The sequence below is a fragment of the Ranitomeya imitator genome, chromosome 2, assembly GCF_032444005.1.
Source record: "Ranitomeya imitator isolate aRanImi1 chromosome 2, aRanImi1.pri, whole genome shotgun sequence".
Lineage (NCBI taxonomy): Eukaryota > Metazoa > Chordata > Amphibia > Anura > Dendrobatidae > Ranitomeya > Ranitomeya imitator.
The window spans coordinates 163,699,180-163,723,606 of NC_091283.1; the positions used below are offsets into that span (position 1 = coordinate 163,699,180).

The following is a 24,427-nucleotide window of genomic DNA, read 5'->3' on the forward strand; positions in this document are numbered from 1 at the left end:
AAGCAGAGAGCTTGTCCTGCCGCTCACTGACTGCAGAGATCTTGTCCTGCTGCTCACTGACTAAGCAGAGAGCTTGTCCTGCCGCTCACTCACTGCAGAGCTTGTCCTGCCGCTCACTGACTGGAAGCAGAGAGCTTGTCTTGCCGCTCACTGACTACAAGCAGAGATTTTGTCCTGCCGCTCATTGACTAAGCAGAGAGCTTGTCCTGCCGCTCACTGACTGCAAGCAGGGAGCTTGTCCTGCCGCTCACTGACTGCAAGCAGAGATCTTGTCCTGCTGCTCACTGACTGCAAGCAGAGATCTTGTCCTGCTGCTCACTGACTGTAAGCAGAGAGCTTGTCCTGCCGCTCACTGACTGGAAGCAGAGAGCTTGTCTTGCCGCTCACTGACTACAAGCAGAGATTTTGTCCTGCCGCTCATTGACTAAGCAGAGAGCTTGTCCTGCCGCTCACTGACTGCAAGCAGGGAGCTTGTCCTGCCGCTCACTGACTGCAAGCAGAGATCTTGTCCTGCTGCTCACTGACTGCAAGCAGAGATCTTGTCCTGCTGCTCACTGACTGTAAGCAGAGAGCTTGTCCTGCCGCTCACTGACTGGAAGCAGAGAGCTTGTCTTGCCGCTCACTGACTACAAGCAGAGATTTTGTCCTGCCGCTCATTGACTAAGCAGAGAGCTTGTCCTGCCGCTCACTGACTGCGAGCAGAGATCTTGTCCTGCCGCTCACTGACTGCAAGCAGGGAGCTTGTCCTGCCGCTCACTGACTGCAAGCAGAGATCTTGTCCTGCTGCTCACTGACTGTAAGCAGAGAGCTTGTCCTGCCGCTCACTGACTGCAAGCAGGGAGCTTGTCCTGCCGCTCACTGACTGCAAGCAGAGATCTTGTCCTGCCGCTCACTGACTGCGAGCAGAGATCTTGTGGATGGAGATCAGCATCATCCTCACGTACTGTGTGTTGGGCGCGGATGAACCCCGGCACTAGCCGCCATGTCACATGGTGGCAGTTGCTCCTCAGCAGCAGATCACCTTCAGTTATTAAGTGGCAGATGCTACGGGGAGACACCTCTCGTGTCTCCCCTTTTCCTCATAGTTTGTAAGCTTGCGAGCAGGGCCCTCACTCCTCTTGGTATCTGTTTTGAACTGTGATTTCTGTTATGCTGTAATGTCTATTGTCTGTACAAGTCCCCTCTATAATTTGTAAAGCGCTGCGGAATATGTTGGCGCTATATAAATAAAATTATTATTATTATTATTAAGGGGCAACTGAAATATTTAAAGGGCAAGTAGCACATGTTGGTAAGATGTGAATTGAGGCTTTTGGGCACACACACGGTGAGAGTTGCCCCTCAGGGCCCTGTATACTGATGTGAAGCACTTTCTTAGCCCGGAGGCTGCAGCTTCTCTGGATAAACAAATCACGGGCGCAGAGTCACATAAGAAGCGCTCACCGCAGCTCATTTGTAAGTCTCCCTCCTAATCTCCCTGAGCTCTTTCAACTTTTACTTTCTTCCCCCTTCTTTTCCTGCAGAAGCCAGGGGGGGCGGAGGTAATGATACACAGAAGCCCCCCATGCTATTGTTCATAGTCAATTAAACCCACATGAAAATTAATGGCTTTACTGACTCCCCCCAGACATCAATCAGTGTTGGGGCTTCTGAAGTTGGGATGGGGACCCCCTGAGGAGAGGCTCATCATTCTCCAAGTTTGTTCCGCCCTCATCTCCTGTGCATTAAGGCGGCAAAGGTCCCGGCTTTTAAAATGAGGTCAGCAGGGGGCAGTCCCGAGCGACCTGTGGCTCACCAGCTGCTATGGGGCAAGCTACAGGTGATTGATATCAAATGCATAGTGGAGGATGGAAACAGCGCCACCGGTGGCCGGAGTGGTAGTGCAGTTCATTCCCATTATGGGGATCAGTTGCAGTATCAGACATGGCCTGTGCTCAGGAATGGCCCTCACCTACTGTATCCTCACCCATCCCTTGTAGATTGTGAGCCCTCGCGGGCAGGGTCCTCTCTCCTCCTGTACCAGTTGTGACTTGTATTTTTCAAGATTATTGTACTTGTTTTATTATGTATACCCCTCCTCACATGTAAAGCGCCATGGAATAAATGGCGCTATAATAATAAATAATAATAATAATAATAATAATAATAATTTATCAGGAGAGTCCACCTGGGGAACAGCTCAACTAGAGATATATAGGAATAAGACTGGGTTCAGATGACTAAAGTCGTGACCACAAATTGCAGAAGGGTCCGGCTCTATTGTCGATGGCGCCCGAGTGGTCTTTGCATTGCATGGATTATTCTAGGCTGCAAAAGACCAGAAGATTGTGTGCAGCCATATGTGCATGGACCAAGCACGCAAACATCATCTCTGTATTCAGTCTGACTGGTGGGATAAGGGAGGAGGGCCGCTGTTCTCCAAATAGAGAGGCTCAGACATTTATGGCATATCCTAGCCGCTTATGAACCTGCAGAGAACAGCCCAAAGCGATCAAATGTCTAGGGGAGAGTTGGCACTCTTTCTTTCTTTTTGACGCATTACCACCAATGGCCTACAGAAGGCGCTGCAGAGACGTCCGGTCACAATTCACATCTACTGATCATTTAGCCCCTTGGTGACGTAGACTAGAATGAGAATTGACTAGAGCGTACCCCCAAAAGAAAAAAAAAAGTTATATAAAAAACCGTAAAAGATGATGAGGCTTTGTACACTCTTCACAAAGAGCGCGTAAGACGGAGGAGTGAGAGGAGCCATGGAGCGGGGGACGGGTCTGTCTCCTGGAAACTAAGTTACTATTTCGGAAAAAAAAAGTGTGATTTTCTGTCACAGCTGGAAATCCATCACCAACTCTCTCCAGATGCTTGGCGGTCCTGCCTGTCACTATAGGGAACAGCGTGCGCTCCCAACGCCAATTACTGTGATTTACATTATAATTAGGGAGCCCGGGTAAGTGATGGCCTCTGCTATGGACACCTGTGTCACCGCCAGGCCCACTCAGCCCGAAAACCGCCATCTCTCTGCCTCTCACTATGCTGAGGTGTCCTACCAGAAATGCTCGCACTCCTGGAACAAAAACGCTGTTTAATTAGGAGTTCCGGATGCAAAACTGAAAAAAAAAAAAAAAAAAGTCAATCAACTGAGAACTAACTATCTGAAACTAAAAGCCTCCTGTCACTTTGGAGGACGGGGGATCACTTTATAATTCTCCAAAGATCATTCAGAATCCAGCACTCATTCAATACAATACTTCTTAAATAACTAAATTAAAATAAACAGAGCATATTTTTTAATTACTATACAGATTAATGTATAGATTACATAGTAACATAGTAACATAGTTAGTAAGGCCGAAAAAAGACATTTGTCCATCCAGTTCAGCCTATATTCCATCATAATAAATACCCAGATCTACGTCCTTCTACAGAACCTAATAATTGTATGATACAATATTGTTCTGCTCCAGGAAGACATCCAGGCCTCTCTTGAACCCCTCGACTGAGTTCGCCATCACCACCTCCTCAGGCAAGCAATTCCAGATTCTCACTGCCCTAACAGTAAAGAATCCTCTTCTATGTTGGTGGAAAAACCTTCTCTCCTCCAGACGCAAAGAATGCCCCCTTGTGCCCGTCACCTTCCTTGGTATAAACAGATCCTCAGCGAGATATTTGTATTGTCCCCTTATATACTTATACATGGTTATTAGATCGCCCCTCAGTCGTCTTTTTTCTAGACTAAATAATCCTAATTTCGCTAATCTATCTGGGTATTGTAGTTCTCCCATCCCCTTTATTAATTTTGTTGCCCTCCTTTGTACTCTCTCTAGTTCCATTATATCCTTCCTGAGCACCGGTGCCCAAAACTGGACACAGTACTCCATGTGCGGTCTAACTAGGGATTTGTACAGAGGCAGTATAATGCTCTCATCATGTGTATCCAGACCTCTTTTAATGCACCCCATGATCCTGTTTGCCTTGGCAGCTGCTGCCTGGCACTGGCTGCTCCAGGTAAGTTTATCATTAACTAGGATCCCCAAGTCCTTCTCCCTGTCAGATTTACCCAGTGGTTTCCCGTTCAGTGTGTAATGGTGATATTGATTCCCTCTTCCCATGTGTATAACCTTACATTTATCATTGTTAAACCTCATCTGCCACCTTTCAGCCCAAGTTTCCAACTTATCCAGATCCATCTGTAGCAGAATACTATCTTCTCTTGTATTAACTGCTTTACATAGTTTTGTATCATCTGCAAATATCGATATTTTACAGATTAAAAAACAAAAAATAAAAACAACCCTATATGTGTTTGCATTTGTAATGCTACTACTCCTGCAGCTCTTTTGGGAAGATCTTTATTTAGACCCATTATACATACTAATTATAAAAAAAAAAAAAAAAAAAAAAAAAAAAAAACACACACTAGAAATTAAAAAACAAAAAAAACAAAAATAAAAACGTAAATAGGTTTATATTTATGATTAAATAGTAAGATTCTCCCCTGTAGGACACCTGTGGGTTTTCATGGCTACATTACGTTTTTTTAGACTCGCCATACATAAAAAACATTAAAAAGAAATAAAAATCCTAAAGGTGAATACATTTACAATGATAGTAAGATCCATCCTGTACGACACTTGCGGGATTCAACGATCTCATCTTTTTTGGGGAGATTATTTAAACCAGCCATACGTTACATTGTAAAAAAACAAAAAACAAACAAGAACTAATATACTAAACAATAAAAGTTAAACTTGTTAAAAACAGACATACGGTACTTCAATAACTAGATTTCATAAAAAAAATTCTATATATATATTTTATTATTATTATTTTTTTATATATTTCTGTCCCCCCAAATTTGTTTTTCTTTTTTTTGATGGAGACTACCGATACAAGCATCATCGCTCTGTTTTAAAGACGACAAAACAGTACGGAAGGTGAAATTTAAAAAAAAAAAAAAAATAAAATAAAAACACACAATTGCTCCAATAAAAAAAGAATTACAAAAAAGGGCCAATTTAGGCTATGTGCACACGTTGCGGATTAGCCTTAGGAATTTCTGGTGCGGATTCTGCCTCTCCTGGCAGAAAACGCACCTGCGGATTTGTTGCGTTGTGTGGATCCGCAGCGCTTTTTGTGCGTTTTTGCTGCGGTTTTCTTGCGGATTTGCTGCGGTTTTTACCCCTGCGGTTTTCTATAATGGAATGGGTACAAAAACGCTGCAGATTCACAAAAAAGAAGTGACATGCTACTTCCTTTAAACCGCAGCGTTTCTGCAGCGGATTTTCCGCAAAGTGTGCACAACATTTTTTTTTTCTCATTGATTTACATTGTACTGTAAATCAATTGCAGATCTGCAGCGTTTCTGCACCTCAAAAAAACGCTGCGGATCCGCAGAGAATCCGCAACGTGTGCACATAGCTTTAATGTTGTGGTAGAATAAAAATAAATAAAATTCTTAAAAATAGACTAGAATATACATAAAACAAAACAAAATAAAAAGTAGCAATTGTGGTTCCATCACTTGGACGCTAAGAAATCATTTCAAGATTGGGGGGGTGATCACCACCTATATTATAAATAACAAAACCAGAGGGAAAGTGATAGAACAACAAAAATATATTTTAAAATATATATACATGCACATAGGTCTATTTCAATACAAATATATAGAAACACACACTTGTAACAAATCTTAGCTAGGCTAAAAAAAAATAAAAAAAACCTAAAATAAAAAAGCAAAAAGTAAAATAATAAAGACAGATTAAAATAGCAAAAAGAAAAAAAAATACAATAGAAAAAGTATTAAACTCGGAAAATATTTTTAAAAAACACGGTGTATAAAGTACGGGATATCAATAAAATAAGAAAATACAAATTGGGGGCCTATGATACGAGGTCACTGTCGGGGTCGCAGGATGCGTTCCCGGGCTTTCAGGTTTCTATCACCTATAGAAAGGGTCGGGGAAGAGGTCGCGGGGTGGAGCTATGGAAATCTCATTGTCCCAGTGAGGGGCTGTAAGGAGATTGTGGTGTAAAGTCATATACATCAGAATGGGATTAGTGCCTCTGTTGTGCCAAGAGTTAAATAAATTTGGAGGGGGCAGGGGCGACTTTTAGCTTCGCTGGGAAGTGCAGTGCCCTGGGGAGACCGTCCATGTCATGCATCAAGGGGCTCAGGATGAGCAGAGCTACACGTTCTGTCCCATTACGTCCTCATGCAGAATTCATGCTGTCCAGATTGCATTTGTATGACGCGGGGGGGCACACGTTTATGGCAGAGCAGGGCGACAGCGTCACAGAGCAGATGGCGGAGTGTGGCGCGGGACTATTTCAGAACTGTCAGGTGCGGTCATTACCTCTGTGCTAGGAGTAGACTGTTCTCCGCAGCTACAATAACCCGTTTCCTTGCCTAGAACTATCTGAACTAAGTATCTAACCTCTGTATAAAGAGCTTTCTCCGCTGCTGAGGGTATGTTGCAATGTATCAGCGCAGGGAATTTGTATCAGTCCGAAGTGCGCGGCAAAGTCTATCCTGGATGCAACTGTAACAAAGCCTCTGCAGTGAAAAGTATTAGGGCTCCGAAGGAAGACGGCGAGAGTGTCACCTGTCACTGGCAGCAAATGGAGATCGCGATAATGGGGAGGAAAACACACTGGGCAATGATAAGCGTCACCTGCAAAGACCCCTTCATCTTCGCTTATGCTGGAGCCCCACTGATGGGCAGCGCTGCACTGGGGTCTTCCCATCATTCCAGTGGGCCAGAAACCTGTGAGACTACAACCCCCAACCTGCCAGCAACACGCTCGGCGTCTTAGAACAGAAGCTAGTAACCCAGCATTACTAACAGAAACAGGAGATAATCCAGCTATTGTGATGCCCATTCAGCCATATGCTGGGAGTTGTAGTCTCACAACTGTTGTAGATGCTCTGTGCTGGGGGTCTATGGAAATGAAGGTCATGGGGTAACAGTAACCAGTCCCACACCAGCAGCCATGCCGTTCCCACACTACAACCACCAGCATTTCCAAGTGACAGGCAGGACAATAGTACAGAGATGACAGTGCAGACGATTCACTCGTGGACACAGTCCGCACACTGCTCCCTTGTGTGTGTCTGGAGGTACGGCAGCTCCAGACATACAGGCACCCCTGGTCCGGCTGGAGTCACAGTTTGCAAAACTTCCACCAAAATCAAAAGCTCTGCTTGCCGACATGAATAGGAACATTGCTCACAACTTGAGAGGAGCCGGACCCCTGGTACCAAGCCTCGCGCCTGCGTCAGCTCAGGACAGCGGACTGTCGCCATTCACCGACAACCAGTAGACTTAAAGCCCGACCATTTTCACATAATTAATCAGCTATATTTCCATAAGACGCCATCTCTGAGGTGGCGAGTCAGGATGTATACGGGACTGCAGGTCACCTATTACTGCGTCGGAACAAGGCGGACGCCCACAGCAAATATCCTCCTAGTGCAGCCGGAGTGGTAATTATGGGAACACGCACTGTAATCTTCCCACAGCCTGACCCTATAGAGAGCCATGATGTGAGCAGCGCAGCCTGGAGCGCGGGATAGGACTTGTGTGCCACCTGGTGGTCACTCCCAGTATTACACCATGTATACGAGATCTGGGGTTACTCTCCCATGAAGAACCATTTTCCACGGTAACAAAAGAGTTTATTATCCTAAACATATCCATCGTATTGAGCAGTCATTACTGTAAGATGTCATCCAAGTCGGAAAGATGGGAAGTAATTGTGGAGCCATAATGCAGCAGCAGCAGCATCGATCCCGCAGACACTACCAGTGGGGATGGACGCTGGGATCCCATCAGTCTTGGGGGGAGGGGTAGTCATTATTAGCTGGAGTTCTTGGGTAGCCTGTACACCCCTCCAGAATACACCAACTGCTGATCGCTGACCTTTTTCTGCAGAAATCCCTGCAGTTCCTGGATATCGATCTCAGTCACCACCGGTCCGGTCATCACAAACATCTTCAGCATGCTGTGGATCCGCTCCAGGGGCAGGCTCTCCAGGTTGGTCAGCATCGCCTGGATGTAGGTCCAGAAGAGCTGCAGGGGAGGAGGAGGAGGATCAGAAGAGCGGCCATTTACATTTTACCTACATCTCCGGTTACCTGATTCTGGAGGAGTTGGGTGACAACCAATATGGCTGCAATCAAAGCGTGCAAGAAGAATGGTCACCAAGCTTTCCTAGAGTCCTGAATGGCAACTCTGAATACCCACTTGCATACATAAGAGCTGGAAGACATGGCTGCTATTAAGCTCCCAGTTACAGTAGTTTCCTGCAGGGGCTAGAATGGAAGCCATGTTGATTTCCCCAGGTATAAACAGACCCAATCCACACCAAGCCCTTGTGCCCCATTGGGGTGACAAGTTAATGACTTCTCTCTAGGCACCCACCTGAAGCTCCTCTTCCTTCTGATCTGCTTGAGAAGCCATAGCAGAATCCCCTTCCTCGTCACTGTCTATCAGGACCACCTTCTCAGCCTGATCCTTCTGCTCCTCCTCGATGACCGTGAAGGTCCCGGGCGGATCCTCTCGGAGGACGCCTTGTTGAAGCCAGAGGGTCATCTTCCTCCGCAGAGAGGTAACCGGGACTTTCAGCACCTCGCTCAGTTCTTCTAAGGTCCAAGTACCTATGGTAGGAAGTGTTCCACAAATATTAAGCTTATAAAGAACCACAAAACCACAACTCCCAGCATTCCATAAGTAGTCATTTCTACATCGTTCATTTAATTAGATGACGATCGGTCGGTACGGTCCTGCAGTAAGCATGATCAGGCAGGTCTAATCTATTGGATAAACGGCGATTCATGAACACGGCGGCCATCTATCTAGACAGAAATGGTGAATGACGGCCTATACCTGGGTCCGCCGGTGCTTACTTTTATTCTGGAAGTTTAGGATGATGGCTGCATGTACCGGAGATACGGAGAAGGACAGGGTGCGGTCCGCCAGCTCCAAATCCAAGCTCACTAAGCCAAGGTGATGCTTCCAGTTCAGCGTCCGCATAGCCTGAAAGGACCGGAATGAAATTAATACCTGTGCTGACTCATGGACGAGAGCATTCTTATTAAACTTTAGAGGCTAAAATCCAATTCCAATTTCCAGTCTAGATAATCCCTCGCCAGGGCTGTAAAGTGTATCGGACTGGGGTTCATACAAAGCCTCTGCTGTGCATGGATTTTCTGCATGTAGACAAAAAAAAAAAAAAAAAAGGGTTCCCATTCATTACCAGCAAGCAGAGATCTTGCAGTTGCAGAACTTACTCTTAGGCATCAGTCACCGCTACGCCAAAAACAGAAATGTCTCCAAAGCACAAAACAAATGTCAATCTTTCAATGATGCAGAGGAATATTAAGGTTCCACTGCTGGTTTAGGCATACAAACAATGATGTGTGAATGAGGCCTTACACAGCGCTGGAACCTTAGATGCATGAAGATGGAGACGCATCCTACGTTGGGTGCAATGCATGGAGTGGGCTGAGGAACAGTACACCTCACACAACGGGGGCTAGTATGTAACAGATATGCAGTGTATAGAAGAAAGACGGGGACTAGAAGAGAGCGTGGTAAGAAAAAAAAAAAAATGGTTTTATAAATGGCGAATGAAATTATATATATAATACAGTACAGACCAAAAGTTTGGACCAACCTCCTCATTTAATGATTTTTCTGTATTTTCATGACTATGAAAATTGTACATTCACACTGAAGGCATCAAAACTATGAATTAACACATGTGAATTTATATACTTAACAAAAAAGTGTGAAACAACTGGGCCAAAGAACACAAGGAATGGACATTAGACCAGTGGAAATCTGTGCTTTGGTCTGATGAGTCCAAATATGAGATCTTTGGCTCCAACCACCGTGTCTTTGTGCGATGCAGAAAAGGTGAACGGATGGACTCTACATACCTGGTTCCCACCGTGAAGCATGGAGGAGGTGTGATGGTGTGATGGTGCTTTGCTGGTGACACTGTTGGGGATTTATTCAAAACTGAAGGCATACTGAACCAGCATGGCTACCACAGCATCTTGCAGCGGCATGCTATTCCATCCGGTTTGTGTTTAGTTGGACCATCATTTATTTTTCAACAGGACAATGACCCCAAACACACCTCCAGGCTGTGTAAGGGCTATCTGACGAAGAAGGAGAGTGATGGGGTGCTACACCAGATGACCTGGCCTCCACAGTCACCAGACCTGAACCCAATCGAGATGGTTTGGGGTGAGCTGGACCGCAGAGTGAAGGCAAAAGGGCCAACAAGTGCAAAGCATCTCTGGGAACTCCTTCAAGATTGTTGGAAGACCATTCCCGGTGACTACCTCTTGAAGCTCATCAAGAGAATGCCAAGAGTGTGCAAAGCAGTCATCAAAGCAAAAGGTGGCTACTTTGAAGAACCATATAAGACATATTTTCAGTTGTTTCACACTTTTTTGTTAAGTACATAATTCCACATGTGGCAATTCATAGTTTTGATGCCTTCAGTGTGAATGTACAATTTTCATAGTCATGAACATACAGAAAAATCTTTAAATGAGAAGGTGTGTCCAAACTTTTGCTCTGTACTGTAATATGTGTGTGCGTGTGTGTGTGTGTGTGTGTGTGTGTGTGTGTGTGTGTGTGTGTGTGTATGTGTATATATATATATATACACACACATATATATACATACATATATACACACACACATTTTTTAATTAGCGAATTGCTTCCTTTAAAAGTAAAAAAAAAATACATTTTCAGTATTACTACAAGTTACATCTGCAAACTTCCGCTCAAAATATCAAATTATTTACATTGACACCTTCCTAAAAAAAAGGAAAAGAAGGCGATCACATCATCACATGTACCCCAAATAGTATCATTGAAAAACTCACTACACAAATTATAAAACCCTCATACGACTCCAAGGATGTCAATATGGGTTTGAGAAAATAGAAATATCCAAAATTATATATTTTTTCTATTTTTACCAAGTTCTCAAAATTTTTAGCCGCTAAAAAAAAAAAAAAATAACGCTTTTCCCCCCCCCAACTTTTCATTGCTTTGGATGGTAATATGAATGGTGGCATTCAAAACTAGAATTCGGCCTGCAAATTTAAAAAAAAGCCCTTGATGGCGGTCTGTGGGGGAAGAAGAAACAAACAAACAAAAAAAAGCGAAATGAAAAATCCTCTCCTGGGTGAAGGCGCTGATAAGACAGCATCAAACTTCATACAGGAAGAGCTTTCACTTTTCATATTCATAATTACACTTTCAGCCTGCAGGTGGCACTGTTCACCTTCCAATTCTCGGGCAATCTGAATGAAGCAGAACACTGACACCCGGAGGCTAAATGTAGTACTACACTCATTTAGAAGAAATGAAGTCAACATTCGCATTCAGGCAGCCCTGCACCTTGAGCTTCTCATATCTTCTGGTGTACATATCCATAGTTTCTTTGATCTGGTCTGGTAATTCCAGCTTCTCTTCCTTCAGTGCCGGCCAGAACTCGCTGGACAGTATGACTGACACCAGGTTAAATGGCGGCCTCTCTTCCTCAGGGAGCTTTTCCTCTTCATCGCGGATGTTAGAATTGATCCTTCGCGAATCTGCCATGTCCTGGGAGGAGGAGGTTTTCTAGTTACATGATCCCTTGTGAAATCACATGAATGGCCAGTGATAATGGCGCGGTACCTTCAGCATGACCTCGCAGTAATGCATCTGAGCCTCTCCGAACCGCAGCTTCAATAGCTCCACATTGCGGATCTCCCTAGAAGAAAAAAATGGAAAAAGTTTCAGAAACTACGTGCACAGCTGGCAAATGCATGGGAAAACTCCTCTTATAGCAACTCCCTAGAATCAGGAGACTGCAGGAATTGTTATCCTGGGACTTGTAGCGCATGAAACACTGCTTTCCTCACCTCTCAGAGCTGTAGCTGAACTGGTGCAGGAGTCTGTCAGCAAGCAGGGTCCTGTACTCGTTAATGAACAGCTCTTTGCTGCCATAAATACTGACCAGGAGGCTGATGATGTCCGAGGAGCGACGCTTGGAGCCGCTTTTCCCTGGAAGCACAGAAGGAGGAATACTAGGACCGGACACTCCGTGTATGCAGCGTTAGGCCTAGTGCAAGGCCGGGGGGCGAGGCACAGGATCCCAAAACCATCCACGTCATTAGGTGGAATGCGAGCAGAGGGCTCCTTAACCCCTTCATGCTGCGGCAATTTTTCATTTTTGCCCTTTTGTTTTCTCTCGTTTTTACAAGACTTATAAACTTTTTTTATTTTTTGGTAAGTGAGGACTTCGCTCCATACACCCGCACCCCGGCATTGGGAAGGGGATACAGGATAATCCCAAATGTCGGGTCAATGCGTGACAAAGGATGGAACAGAACAGAGGATCATGGCTGGGCTCTCATACACACCGGGGTCCGCATCCACAGGGTCCGGCGTCCAGTCCTCCGGCTCGGACACGTCGTCGTCACTCTCCTGCCCGTTCTCCAGAACCACCGGGTCGGCCTTTGACAACTCGTTGGCCAAATCTCCCTCAGCGTCACCAGTCAGACCAGCAACAATCTGCCGCACGGTGTCCTCCCGAGTCCTGGGGACAGCGTGGAATTAGAGCAGTGTACAGTGTGTTCAATATCCACCATACAGCGCCCCCCAGGGGATAATAAGGCATCACATGGCGTCCAAGCAATGTCACAAAGAACCTAGCGGGTCCCACACCCATCTTATGCTTTCTGTGGATTTTCAGGATCCAGTGATCGGGCCGGATCTTACCTTAGATATTTCCTGATCGGCTCACAGGCCACCTCCAGAATCACCATGGAAGGGTCCAGCTCCCGCAGAGCCTTAATGGCAGAAATGTACAGAGTGATGATGTCGGACGTGTTTACTCCTGTGGGAGAGATGTCAGACGAGGGGTTAATTAAAGGGAAGGGGGCCGCAATTTTTTATATTAATAATTATACAAATCAATTATTTTTAATACAAAATTAAATGTACCACTTGAATAGTTTTCTCTTTATTAAATTTTACTTCAACCACTGGGGGCTGCAATTTGCATTTGGGGGCATCAGTATTCCAGTAGAGGCTGCGATCACCGCACCGGTTCCGAGCACAGCAGGGAAGTCGTCATATTGCTGGGCTCTGAACACGCCGCGCTGCCTGGGATGAGGGAAGGCGAGCAGAAGCGTTTAATAGTTATTTCTATGTATTGAATATATGGGGGACATATACCAGGAAGGAGGGGCCATGATGGAGGTACATATACATTAGGATGAGGGGGACATATATATACCAGGATAGGGCCCAGAATAAGGGATATATATATACCAGCATGGGCACATTATGCTGTGGGGCCCATCGTACTGTATGGAACAATATACGGGGCACATTACACTGTATGGAGCACTATGTGGGGCCATTATACAGAGTGACTCGGTTACTCTGATGAGCAGTGTTCTTACTGATGTCACCGTCCATCACAGCTGCCATTACACCACTGCTCCCATAGAAGTGGATGCAGCTAGGTCACATCTTCCATAAATTACGTACAGCGTATCTAACCCCTTCCTGTGCGATACACTCCGCTGAGCTCAATATCTCATCCCATCACGTGATACTACACTGAGCCCTGTATCTAATTCCAGGATGTGTTACTCTAAGCGTATCTAATCATGGACGGGATACACTCCACGTATCTAACCTCAGCTTATGATACAGCGAGCAGCACCAACTAACAAAATCTGTGCTTCCGGCCGTCCTGACACTGTACCTGTCCCTTCACGCATGCGCTACCTGGGAATTTCCATAATAACCGTTGTGTACAGTGGCACTACATCACGTCCCGGCACGCACGGACAGCGCCTCCTGCAATCCCGCGGCTCCAAGTCAGTTTAACCGGCTGTTTCTGATTTTATCTAGTTTCTGTAAGTACTTATCTCAGACCCGCGCTACTGCGCCTTGAGCCCCTGAGGAAGCCAGTTTCGCCTGGTGACAAGCGTCGGGCATTTGCTGTCCTGCTTGCATTTGCTCCCAGTACTAGGACATTATTTCATGATGGGGGAGGCAGGACGTAGCCTTACCATGGGCTCACATCGCTTAGTTGGTTTAGCAATAACAACATTTTGGTTCTTTATGTTTTGTGATCCCTGTAATAGGCAGGTCCTCTTTTTCTTTGTTTTTCACTGTACTTGTCAGTATTACTGACAGTCACCAACAAAATGGCTCCTAAACTTCATCCCCCTTATCCTTTCACAAACACCCAGAAGGGGAGCAGCGGAGACCTCTGACACGAGCGGTGTAATTGTATAAGCGTCCCCCTAAGGGATCTAATAAGAGACATTAAAAATACTAAAGTTCACATTGTCCCCCTCTCGCTAAACTTGAGACAGAACCTAAAACATGCAAACGGCATTGTCTATAGTCATTAAATATCAAAATTAGGGAAGAGAAAACATTACAAAAAAAAATAAAAATGGCAAAATGACTGTTTTTAAGTAACTTCACCTAAAAAATAAATAAATAAAAAATCCAATTTTGGAGGAATTGTTGTGTTTTAGTTTTATTTTCGTAACTCCATGACCTATGAGATGACGGAGTAAGCAAACAAATAGCCGAGACCCCACGAGGTTCGCCCGTCACAGATATGCGGATAACTGCGCACAATAAATTCTATGTCTCACTCCTTCCATCCAGAGGCAGACTGCCCACAAGTATAAGCTGGAAAGGCTGAGAACAGAGAGCAGTAGTTTGTATGCGGGAGTCGCGGTTCTTACCTGGGTGCAGCAGTCTGGTCTCCAGAGCCGTCTTCAGACATGACAGCAGCTGCTGCCTCTGATTGGTCCGCTCCAGGCAGAACTTTAAATCCTCGATGGCTGGCTTTGACTCAGGGAAATCTGGACACAGAATAAAGGATAGGAAAAAACATGGCTGCTTCTCCAGAAACGGCGCCACATCTGTGCACAGGACGTGTGTGGAATTGCAACTCAACCCCATTCACTGCGATACCTGCCATAACCCAAGCACCACTGTGGCGCAAATTCTGGAAGTAAGCAGCCATGTTTTTAATCCTGCTTTCCTCCCCCATAGTCACCTCTGATGATGCAGAACAGTTCATCGATGCGCATGTTGGCATAGAGGCGATAAAAAAAACGCTGGACGTGGCAGCGCCATCGCTTCAGGGTGCTGCTGGACTCCGGAGTGGACGACGAGCCGTCCTGCAGGAAGACTTTGCTCAGCCAGCCAATCACCTTCTCGATCCACTACCGAAATAAAACAGAGCATTATTATAGTAACAAGGAAAAAAAAGAGCATGAACCGCACATCCCAAAATCATACGTTGATCTAAAGCCGCTAGGCAAAAATTAATATAACTGAATATGAGGTTTTCAGTTTAACATTCTGATCAGACTGTATGAAGCCCACTGCCACTTCACGGCAAACCTCGTAGTGGGTCCTATGCCTAGCGGCTTTAGATCAACGTATGATTTTGGGTTGTGCGGTTCATGCTCTTTTTTTTCTTTTTTGCAAAGCATGTTCTAGTCTTCTTCTTGGACCAGCACTCCTCCCATTTGGCACAGGTGATTTTAATTAGCAGGAGACTGCAAAGTTAGGGGTCTAGCCCATTTTGGCTCTCACTGAAGAGCTGGAGGAAGGTGAGTTTAAGTGCTCCCTTCATTTTGGTGTTGGTGCTGTGTGGCGGCCATTGTTGCTGTGGCTTTGTGCTGGTGGGGCGGCGCGGTCTGGAGTCATGGGGGCTCAGTCTCGCAGCATGGGTGCTATGGGGCAACAGGCCATCCGCCCTGCTGGTGCATGGCCGCTGTGGCGGTGGGCGCCGCACGGCTCCGCTCCGTTAGGGCGATAGGACCCACTACGAGGTTTGCCGTGAAGTGGCAGTGGGCTTCATACAGTCTGATCAGAATGTTAAACTGAAAACCTCATATTCAGTTATATTAATTTTTGCCTAGCGGCTTTAGATCAACGTATGATTTTGGGTTGTGCGGTTCATGCTCTTTTTTTTTCTTTTTTGCAAAGCATGTTCTAGTCTTCTTCTTGGACCAGCACTCCTCCCATTTGGCACAGGTGATTTTAATTAGCAGGAGACTGCAAAGTTAGGGGTCTAGCCCATTTTGGCTCTCACTGAAGAGCTGGAGGAAGGTGAGTTTAAGTGCTCCCTTCATTTTGGTGTTGGTGCTGTGTGGCGGCCATTGTTGCTGTGGCTTTGTGCTGGTGGGGCGGCGCGGTCTGGAGTCATGGGGGCTCAGTCTCGCAGCATGGGTGCTATGGGGCAACAGGCCATCCGCCCTGCTGGTGCATGGCCGCTGTGGCGGTGGGCGCCGCACGGCTCCGCTCCGTTAGGGCGATAGGACCCACTACGAGGTTTGCCGTGAAGTGGCAGTGGGCTTCATACAGTCTGATCAGAATGTTAAACTGAAAACCTCATATTCAGTTATATTAATTTTTGCCTAGCGGCTTTAGATCAACGTATGATTTTGGGATGTGCGGTTCATGCTCTTTTTTTTCTTTTTTGCAAAGATTATTATAGTAACCTCTTAAAGGAGCACTCCAGTTAAAAGTTGCACTCTGTGTAGCGCCAGGCGCAGGACCTAGGTGAGCATGACAGGATATGAGTTTTACCCAGAGTGTTCCTTTAAGAAATCAGCACAAGCAATATGAACCCTGGGTTCTCCATCTCTTTACTATAGGGGGGCTACAGATCGTATAGGGGGGCATTTCTTACCTCCTGAAACTCATTAAGGAAGGACCTCTCGTAATCCCCCCGACATCTCTTCTCCATCCTCAGCTCGATCATTTTGTGCAGGAGGGTGGTCACCGGCTCGGAGCAGATTCTCTCCAGCAGATTTAACCTGTGGCTGCAGATCAGATGAACAGGCGTCAGTCTGGACCCCACCGACACCATTATCTGGGGGGATGTCTGCACACTGATCACTTAGCTACTTCTGATCCATCAGCCATGTACGACCTTTGATGGGATTTTTATTTTCCATCTTTTTCATATTTCTTAAACTTTTCAAACCCATTAACCTTGCCCCTAATTTTTTTGTCCCCTTGAACCTTATCAGTGTCTGGATCCCAGCGATAGCACAGCCGGCATCAGCCGTGTGTATGAGGACCAGCTCCTGACCCGCTCCATGCAGGATAGATCCACCGAGGAGCATGGATTGGTTGGAGGCATTGCCACTGGGAACGCTGCATGATACGGCCTCCAATTCCAGTTCTACCATTGCTTTCCCGTAGCCCTAAATGGGGGTTACTTACAAAATCCCATTGAGCTCCAGAAACTGCTCCATGGCGGCCTGGCACCAGCACTGATCTTTGCTGCATTCACAGCCGGCACATTCGTCCCCCTCGTCCTCTGCTCGGTCCTCGGAGCTCCTCTCCCGCTCGTTCTCGTCCATGCTGCTGTCGCAGTCGCTCGCGCTGTCTGACGCCCTCTTCTTCTGCCTCATGAAGATCTTGAAGGTGCGGCTGTAGAACTGTTGGATCATACTCTGGAAGGACTTGGAGGTGGAGAAGAAGAGGATGGCTTTAATCATAGTAAAGACTTTCTCCCGTAAGGTCTGAGAGTCTGAACCGGGCAGCAGGGCCATATCTGCCCATTTACCCAAAATGTCCAGGCTCTTTAAATAAGGGTCTAGCCGGGTAATTAGGAGGCGGAAGGTGTCCAGCAAGAGGGCGGTGCACTGCTGCTCCTCTACAGAGTTCTCCTGCTGGTTCATCCCATTCCAGAACTCAGGGGCAATGTTCCTCTGCAAGTCCATCTGCAGCACCTCTGTGAACCATTCCTCCAGGACGGAGTGAAGATCATATTCCAGAAGAACCTCCAGAGCTGCTTTCAGGTCATCTTCCTGATAAGACTCAAGACCGGATCTGGGGGCAGCCTGTGCGAGAAGACCCAAAATGTTATATATATTGCAAACGCAGAGACTATAAAGCCTATAGCGAATAATTATATCAGATTACTCATCCTGACAGACATCCTGTATACATCACTGCGTACTAACAGTACATTACTGATCCTGAGTTACATCCTGTATTATACCCCAGAGCTGCGCTCACTATTCTGCTGGTGCAGTCACTGTGTACATACATTACATTACTGATCCTGAGTTACAGCCTGTATTATACCCCAGAGCTGCGCTCACTATTCTGCTGGTGCAGTCACTGTGTACATACATTACATTACTGATCCTGAGTTACATCCTGTATTATACTCCAGAGCTGCACTCACTATTCTACTGGTGCAGTCACTGTGTACATACATTACATTACTGATCCTGTAATGATCCTGAGTTACATCCTGTATTATACTCCAGAGCTGCGCTCACTATTCTGCTGGTGCAGTCACTGTGTACATACATTACATAACTGATCCTGAGTTACATCCTGTATTATACCCCAGAGCTGCACTCACTATTCTGCTGGTTCAGTCACTGTGTACATACAGAGTGGCGAGTGCAGCTCTGGAGAATGTATGTGTTATGTACAATGACGGGCTGTGAGCTTTGTATTGGGCTCTACATATGAAATGAATGAGCGTTTATTAGCAGCACTACAAGTCTCAGTATGAAGTACGTGGATCACCATTGAGTCACTGACCAAACCGAGGGCGGAGGCGGGCACCAGGCCGATGCTCAGGGTGTTCCAGGCGGCGGACAAATCCTCCAGGTTAGACTGTGACATGGTCTCTTTCTGCCTTCTACCGCTTGTCACCGAGAGCCCGGGCGTCGCACATCGCTGACTCGCGCTCGGCTGCTGCTGATGACGTAGCAGAGACGGGCTGCCCGCCATCTCCATGGCAGCGAGGAACGCTGGCCTGCACCGCATGACGTCACTGCACAGATTCCGGGACCGGCTTAGTGTGTGCGGTCACATGATGCACCTCTCCGCTTCTTATAGGCTTGTGACTGGTAAAGGGGCGGAGCTCTGCTGTGGGGTGGGGGGAGTGACTCCGAGCGAGCGGTCGTTAGTTCAGGAGCCATGACCCAGCAGGGAGCCGCGCTGCAGACCTACAACAACGAGCTGGTGAAATGTGAGGAGCCGCCATGGCGGAACCCGGGGATGTGGCTCAACCTCGCCTCTGAGGTTTTTCACTTTCACCTGTTTACCTCCTGTATCTGCACCCGACCTCCTTCCTGTCCCGGACATGCGCATCACCCCTGAACCTATCCTCTTCTCCCCCTGCACTGTGACCCCCTCCCGTCCTCTTCACCCCCCAGATCTGCGTCGTCACCCTCCTGTTGTTAACCTCGTCTCCTCTGAACTGTACCTTGACCCCCCCGTCCTGTCCCCCTTCCCTTCTACAGACCTGCATGAGCCCCTTCCTGTTCACCCCTCCCGTCCATCCCCTCCTCTCTGTGGACCTGTGCCGTCGCCCTTCTAGTCCTTAACCCTCTCTCCCTCCCTGGACCTGTGCCGTCACCCTTCCTGTCCTCCCCCCTTACCTGGGCCTGCGCCGTCACCCTTCTAGTCCTCTCCCCCGCTCTCCCTCCCCGCACCTGTGCTGTCACCCTTCCTGCCCTCCCCCCTTACCTGGACCTGTGCCGTCGCCCTTCCTGTCCTCCCCCCTTACCTGGACCTGTGCCGTTACCCTTCCCTCCCTCCCCCATTACCTGGACCTGTGCCGTTACCCTTCCTGTCCTACCCCATTACCTGGACCTGTGCCATCATCCTTCCCATCCTCCCCCCTCCCTGGACCTGTGCCGTCGCCCTTCTAGTCCTTGCCCCCTCTCTCCCTCCCTGGACTTGTGCCGTCACCCTTCCTGTCCTCCCCCCCCCTTACCTGGACCTGTGCCGTCGCCCTTCCTGTCCTCCCCCCTTACCTGGGCCTGTGCCGTCACCCTCCCTGTCCTCCCCCCTTACCTGGGCCTGTGCCGTTACCCTTCCTGTCCTCCCCCATTACCTGGACCTGTGCCGTCACCCTTCACGTCCTCCCCCTTACCTGGACCCTTGCCGTCACCCTTCACGTCCTCCCCCCTTACCTGGACCCTTGCCGTCACCCTTCACGTCCTCCCCCCTTACCTGGACCTTTGCCGTCACCCTTCCAGTCCTCCCCCCTTACCTGGACCTGTGCCGTCACCTTTCCCATCCTTCCCCCCCCCCCCCCCCCCTGGGCCTGTGCCGTCACCCTTCCCGTCCTCCCCCATTGCCTGGGCCTGTGCTGTCACCCTTCCTGTCCTCCCCCCTCCCAGGACCTGTGCCGTCACCCTCCCTGTCCTCCCCTATTACCTGGACCTGTGCCGTCACCCTTCCTTTCCTCCCCCATTACCTGGGCCTGTGCAGTCACCCTTCACGACCGTCCCCCCCCCCCTTCCCCCGGACCTTTGCCGTCACCCTTCCTGTCCTCCCCCATTATCTGGGCCTTTGCCGTCACCCTGTCCTCCCCCATTACCTGGACCTGTACTGTCACCCTTCCCGTCCTCCCCCCTCCCTGGGCCTTGCCCCCTCTCTCCCTCCCTGGACCTGTGCCGTCACCCTTCCTGTCCTCCCCTCTTACCTGGACCTGTGCCGTCGCCCTTCCTGTCCTCCCCCCTCCCTGGACCTGTGCCGTCACACTTCCTGTCCTCCCCCATTACCTGGGCCTGCGCCGTCACCCTAAAAGTCCCCCCCCCCCCCCGGACCTGTGCCGTCACCCTTCCTGTCCAGCCCCCTTATCCCCCCTTCCCCTCCCCTCCCTGGACCTGTCCCGTCACCCTTCCTGTCCTTCCCCCTTGCCTGTGCCGTCACCCTTCCTGTCCCCCTCCCTGGCACCCCCCCATTACCTGGACCTGTGCAGTCACCCTTCCCGTCCCATACCTCTCTCCCTGGGCCTGTGCCGTCACCCTTCCTGTCCCCCCCACCTGCGCCTTGTCCTCTCCCTGCTTCTGGGCTTTCACATTTGTGATGATTCTTAGTGGCTTTCTGAGGGATTGAATATTGCTGATTAATGATACCTGACCCCATGATAACCACTGACCCCTCAAAGAAGCCTCCTTTCTTGCTGTAGAAGTGTATGGTGGCACCACCCACAAGTCATCCCCCTCTTGTACCTTCGCTCCTGTGCGTGTCCCCACTTCAGTGTTTGTCTTCCCTGATGCTTTAGGTGTTGAAGATCTCTGCAGCAAAAGGGACGAACTGAACCGACAGATCCAGCAAGAGGAGGAGGAGAAGAACAAACTGCAGAACGATATCCGGGTCCTCACCGAAAATCTGTCCAGGGTCAACGAGAGCCTCGCCAGGAAAATGGCGTCTCGGAATGAGTTCGATAAAACCATTGCCGAAACACAGGCTGCATACATGAAGGTAGAGACTAGCGCTAGGCATCGTCATATACTGTGGGCACAACAGAGAATACTACCCCCATGTACAAGAATAGAACGGAGAGGCTATGGTCAGACGGTTGTAGATTCTGTCATCCGAGAGAACCTGGCCGACTCCGCAAATGACATTCTGATCAGTGTCAGCATAGTGTGATCTGATTTTCTCAGACAAGAGAACCATAGCACACTGTGAGGAAAAGATGGAGGGCACAATTTCTCCCATCTTCTTCATTTTGTGAGTTCGTGGAAATCGAACTGCACTTGGATGTCATCCGAGTGCAGTCTGATTTCTGCACCTATAGACTAGAATGGGTGAGTGGCATACGATTTCAAAGTGAAATTGCAGCATCCTGTTTTTTTGTTTTATTTTTTGTTTTAACACTGACAGCTTCTGTCCCTGGAAAAAAAAAAAAAAACTGCATCACCACTGCCCCATTAAAATCAGATTGCACTCGTCCGATGTATACACTGGTGTGACTGAACCCCTATAGTGGTTATATTTTTCTACACAAGGGGCAGGAACATAGTAGTTGTATTCTTGTACATAGGAGCAGTATTATAGTAGTTATATTCTTGTACATAGGGGCAGTATTATAGTAGTTATATTCTTGTACATAGGGGCAGTATTATAGTAGTTATATTCTTGTACATAGGGGGCAGTATTATAGTAGGTATATTCTTGTACATAGGGGCAGTATTATAGTAGTTATATTCTTGTACATAGGGGCAGTATTATAGTAGTTATATTCTTGTACATAGGGGGCAGTATTATAGCAGTTATATTCTTGTACATAGGAAGCAGTAATATAGTAGTTATATTCTTGCACATAGGGACAGTATTATAGGAGTTATGTTCTTGTACATAGGAGTTGTATTATAGTAGTTATATTCTTGTACATAGGGGCAGTATTATAGTAGTTATATTCTTGTACATAGGGGCAGTATTATAGTAGTTATATTCTTGTACATTGGGGGCAGTATTATAGCAGTTATATTCTTGTACGTAGGAAGCAGTAATATAGTAGTTATATTCTTGTACATTGAGGGCAGTATTATAGGAGTTACAGTATATTCTTATGGGATCAGCACGTGAAGCAGATATTTGAGTCTTCAGCTTCTCTTTCTGGGTTTATTACAGATCCTGGAAAGCTCACAGACTTTACTGAACGTCCTCAAGAGGGAGGCGGGTAATCTTGGTAAAGCCACTGATGCACGAGGAAATGCCTCCAGCACGTGACCAGACCGGACTGAATGTTCATGGGGTGAGGGGATGATATGACGGTGTATTATAGTATTTTTATATTGAGCTGTAATATAATAAAAATGGCGCAGCCTACAGAGGAGCCTGGGATCTGTGTCCGTTCTGTGTGAGCTCTCCCCTTTGTAGTAACCCTTGAGTCTCCCTCTTTATTCGTCCCCTTATATTAATGCCCGTACCCTCGGTGATGCATCTAATATATTCAGTATCTGTCCATATGTGGCTGTAGGCTGCCAGGACATTCTCAGCGTTGCAGTTTCCAAGCTTTTTTTCTCTGATCGCCCATGACGGCACCACGGAGAGAGGGGATCCGCCCACCAAGGACAGGAAACCTACGGATAAAAAGGCGGTACCACTCTCCTGCATCAGTTGGTTTCCTGTCCTTGATGGGAGACCTACGGACTTACCAGTCATCGTTGGAATTCCGGGGCCAACCAGTCCGATTCAGGCAGCTGGGGTCCCTCTGCCTCGGCTAGGGTGGTGACCCGAAGCGCCACCGCTGGGAGCTGTGAGCCGACAGGGTGTGCGGGGGAGGTGACAAGGAATTCGCGGTCACCTCCCCAGGTAAGATGCAGCAGCGACAACATCCAGGGGGGTCCCTCTGTGGTTGTGGGAGGTGCAGCGCAACCCTCCCTAAAAACTAGCATAAGTCTGCACGCTGCACTGCCATCGGGCGTGCAGAAAAAGCGCTACAGGGCTGCATAGGACTGGGTGTGCCGGTCAGCAGCGCCTTTCTGCCTCCAGCACGCCGGGATCTAGGTGGTCTCGCGGTGCGCTTGTGCGCCGGTATATGCAGGCTTCCGACCGGGTGCTTGTGCGTTCCATGCAGGCGCCGGTGTATTTCCGGGTGCGTTCTGCGCAGGCGCCGGCGGGACTTCCGGCCGGGCGCCTGTTGCGCTCTGCGCAGGCGCCGGCGGGGTTCCGGCCAGGCGCTGGGGCGCATGCAGCGGCCGGTATGTTTCCGGCCGGACGCTTAGCACAGGTTCCGGCGGATCTGCCGGCCGGGCGCCTGGTGCGCTCTGCGCAGGCGCCGGCGTGGCCCGGCCGTCAGTTTGGTACGATTTGCGCAGGCGCTAGCAGGCGGCTGTTAGGGACCATGTAGGAGTTATTGCGCAGGCGCCGGCGTTCAGCGCTCGCTTCTGCGCAGGTGCGGTCAGCGGGAGGATTCAAATAGGAGAATCTACTTCCTCCCAGTGGCTCTGCAGTAAAAAGCAGGAGCCTCAAGAGATAAAAGCGCTAGCTCAGCCAAGCTCGAGGCAGCATCTGCAAACAGCAGCAGTATGAGTAATCCGGCATCACCTTTGCCCGAATCACCTCCACCTGCAACATCGCCACAGCAGCAGCAGCAAAAAAGGCGACAGCAGAAGGGACACCAGGACACCAGCAAGGAACGCCAAAGGTCTCAACACAGTAAGGAGTCCAGTACGGCGTCGGGGAGAAAGCCAGAGGCAGAAAACCCCCAACCGGTATTTATGGGTCCTGGAGGTGGTAAGTGGATCTTCGTGAATGTCAGAGACAGTAAGAGTGTTATTTGTCTCTTTTAGGGAAGGAAAAGCGTAGCTAAAACTAAGCACAAAAGTTGCGCCATCTGTAGAGAGGATCTTCCACCTACATGGGATAAGAGACTATGCAATACCTGCATTCAGCAGACTGTATCTGAAAACCTTCCAGGGTTTGCAACAGATCTTAAAACCCTAATTAAGGAGCAAGTGGAGGACACCTTTAGGTCACTAAAAAGTGGGAAAAAAAGGAGGAAGTCCAAACACAGGTCCCCATCTCCGGTCTCAAAATCCGAAAGTGATAGTGAGAGTTCAAGGTCTTCACCCTCCTCT

General features: G+C 48.1%; 2 protein-coding genes across 3 annotated transcripts; one reads left to right on the forward strand and one right to left on the reverse strand.

Moving 5' to 3' along the window:
- Positions 1-5,599: 5,599 nt before the first annotated feature.
- ANAPC2 (anaphase promoting complex subunit 2) lies at positions 5,600-18,965 on the reverse strand. Of its 2 annotated transcripts, none has more exons than XM_069747748.1 (13): positions 18,639-18,963; positions 17,298-17,920; positions 16,759-16,891; positions 15,112-15,280; positions 14,795-14,914; positions 12,795-12,912; positions 12,437-12,612; positions 11,936-12,077; positions 11,709-11,784; positions 11,430-11,633; positions 8,909-9,038; positions 8,424-8,659; positions 5,600-8,072 (listed from the first exon to the last, which is right to left on the reverse strand). In XM_069747748.1, the coding sequence occupies exons 1-13, from the start codon at positions 18,864-18,866 to the stop codon at positions 7,860-7,862; spliced, it is 2,568 nt and encodes an 855-aa protein (XP_069603849.1). In that variant the 5' UTR covers positions 18,867-18,963; the 3' UTR covers positions 5,600-7,859. The 2 variants fall into 2 exon arrangements, with proteins under 2 accessions (XP_069603849.1, XP_069603848.1); XM_069747747.1 differs by having other exon boundaries at positions 7,723-8,072; positions 18,624-18,965.
- On the forward strand, positions 18,955-22,680 carry SSNA1 (SS nuclear autoantigen 1). Its single transcript, XM_069747749.1, has 3 exons — positions 18,955-19,071; positions 21,121-21,320; positions 22,476-22,680. The coding sequence occupies exons 1-3, from the start codon at positions 19,020-19,022 to the stop codon at positions 22,572-22,574; spliced, it is 351 nt and encodes a 116-aa protein (XP_069603850.1). The 5' UTR covers positions 18,955-19,019; the 3' UTR covers positions 22,575-22,680.
- Positions 22,681-24,427: the final 1,747 nt, after the last annotated feature.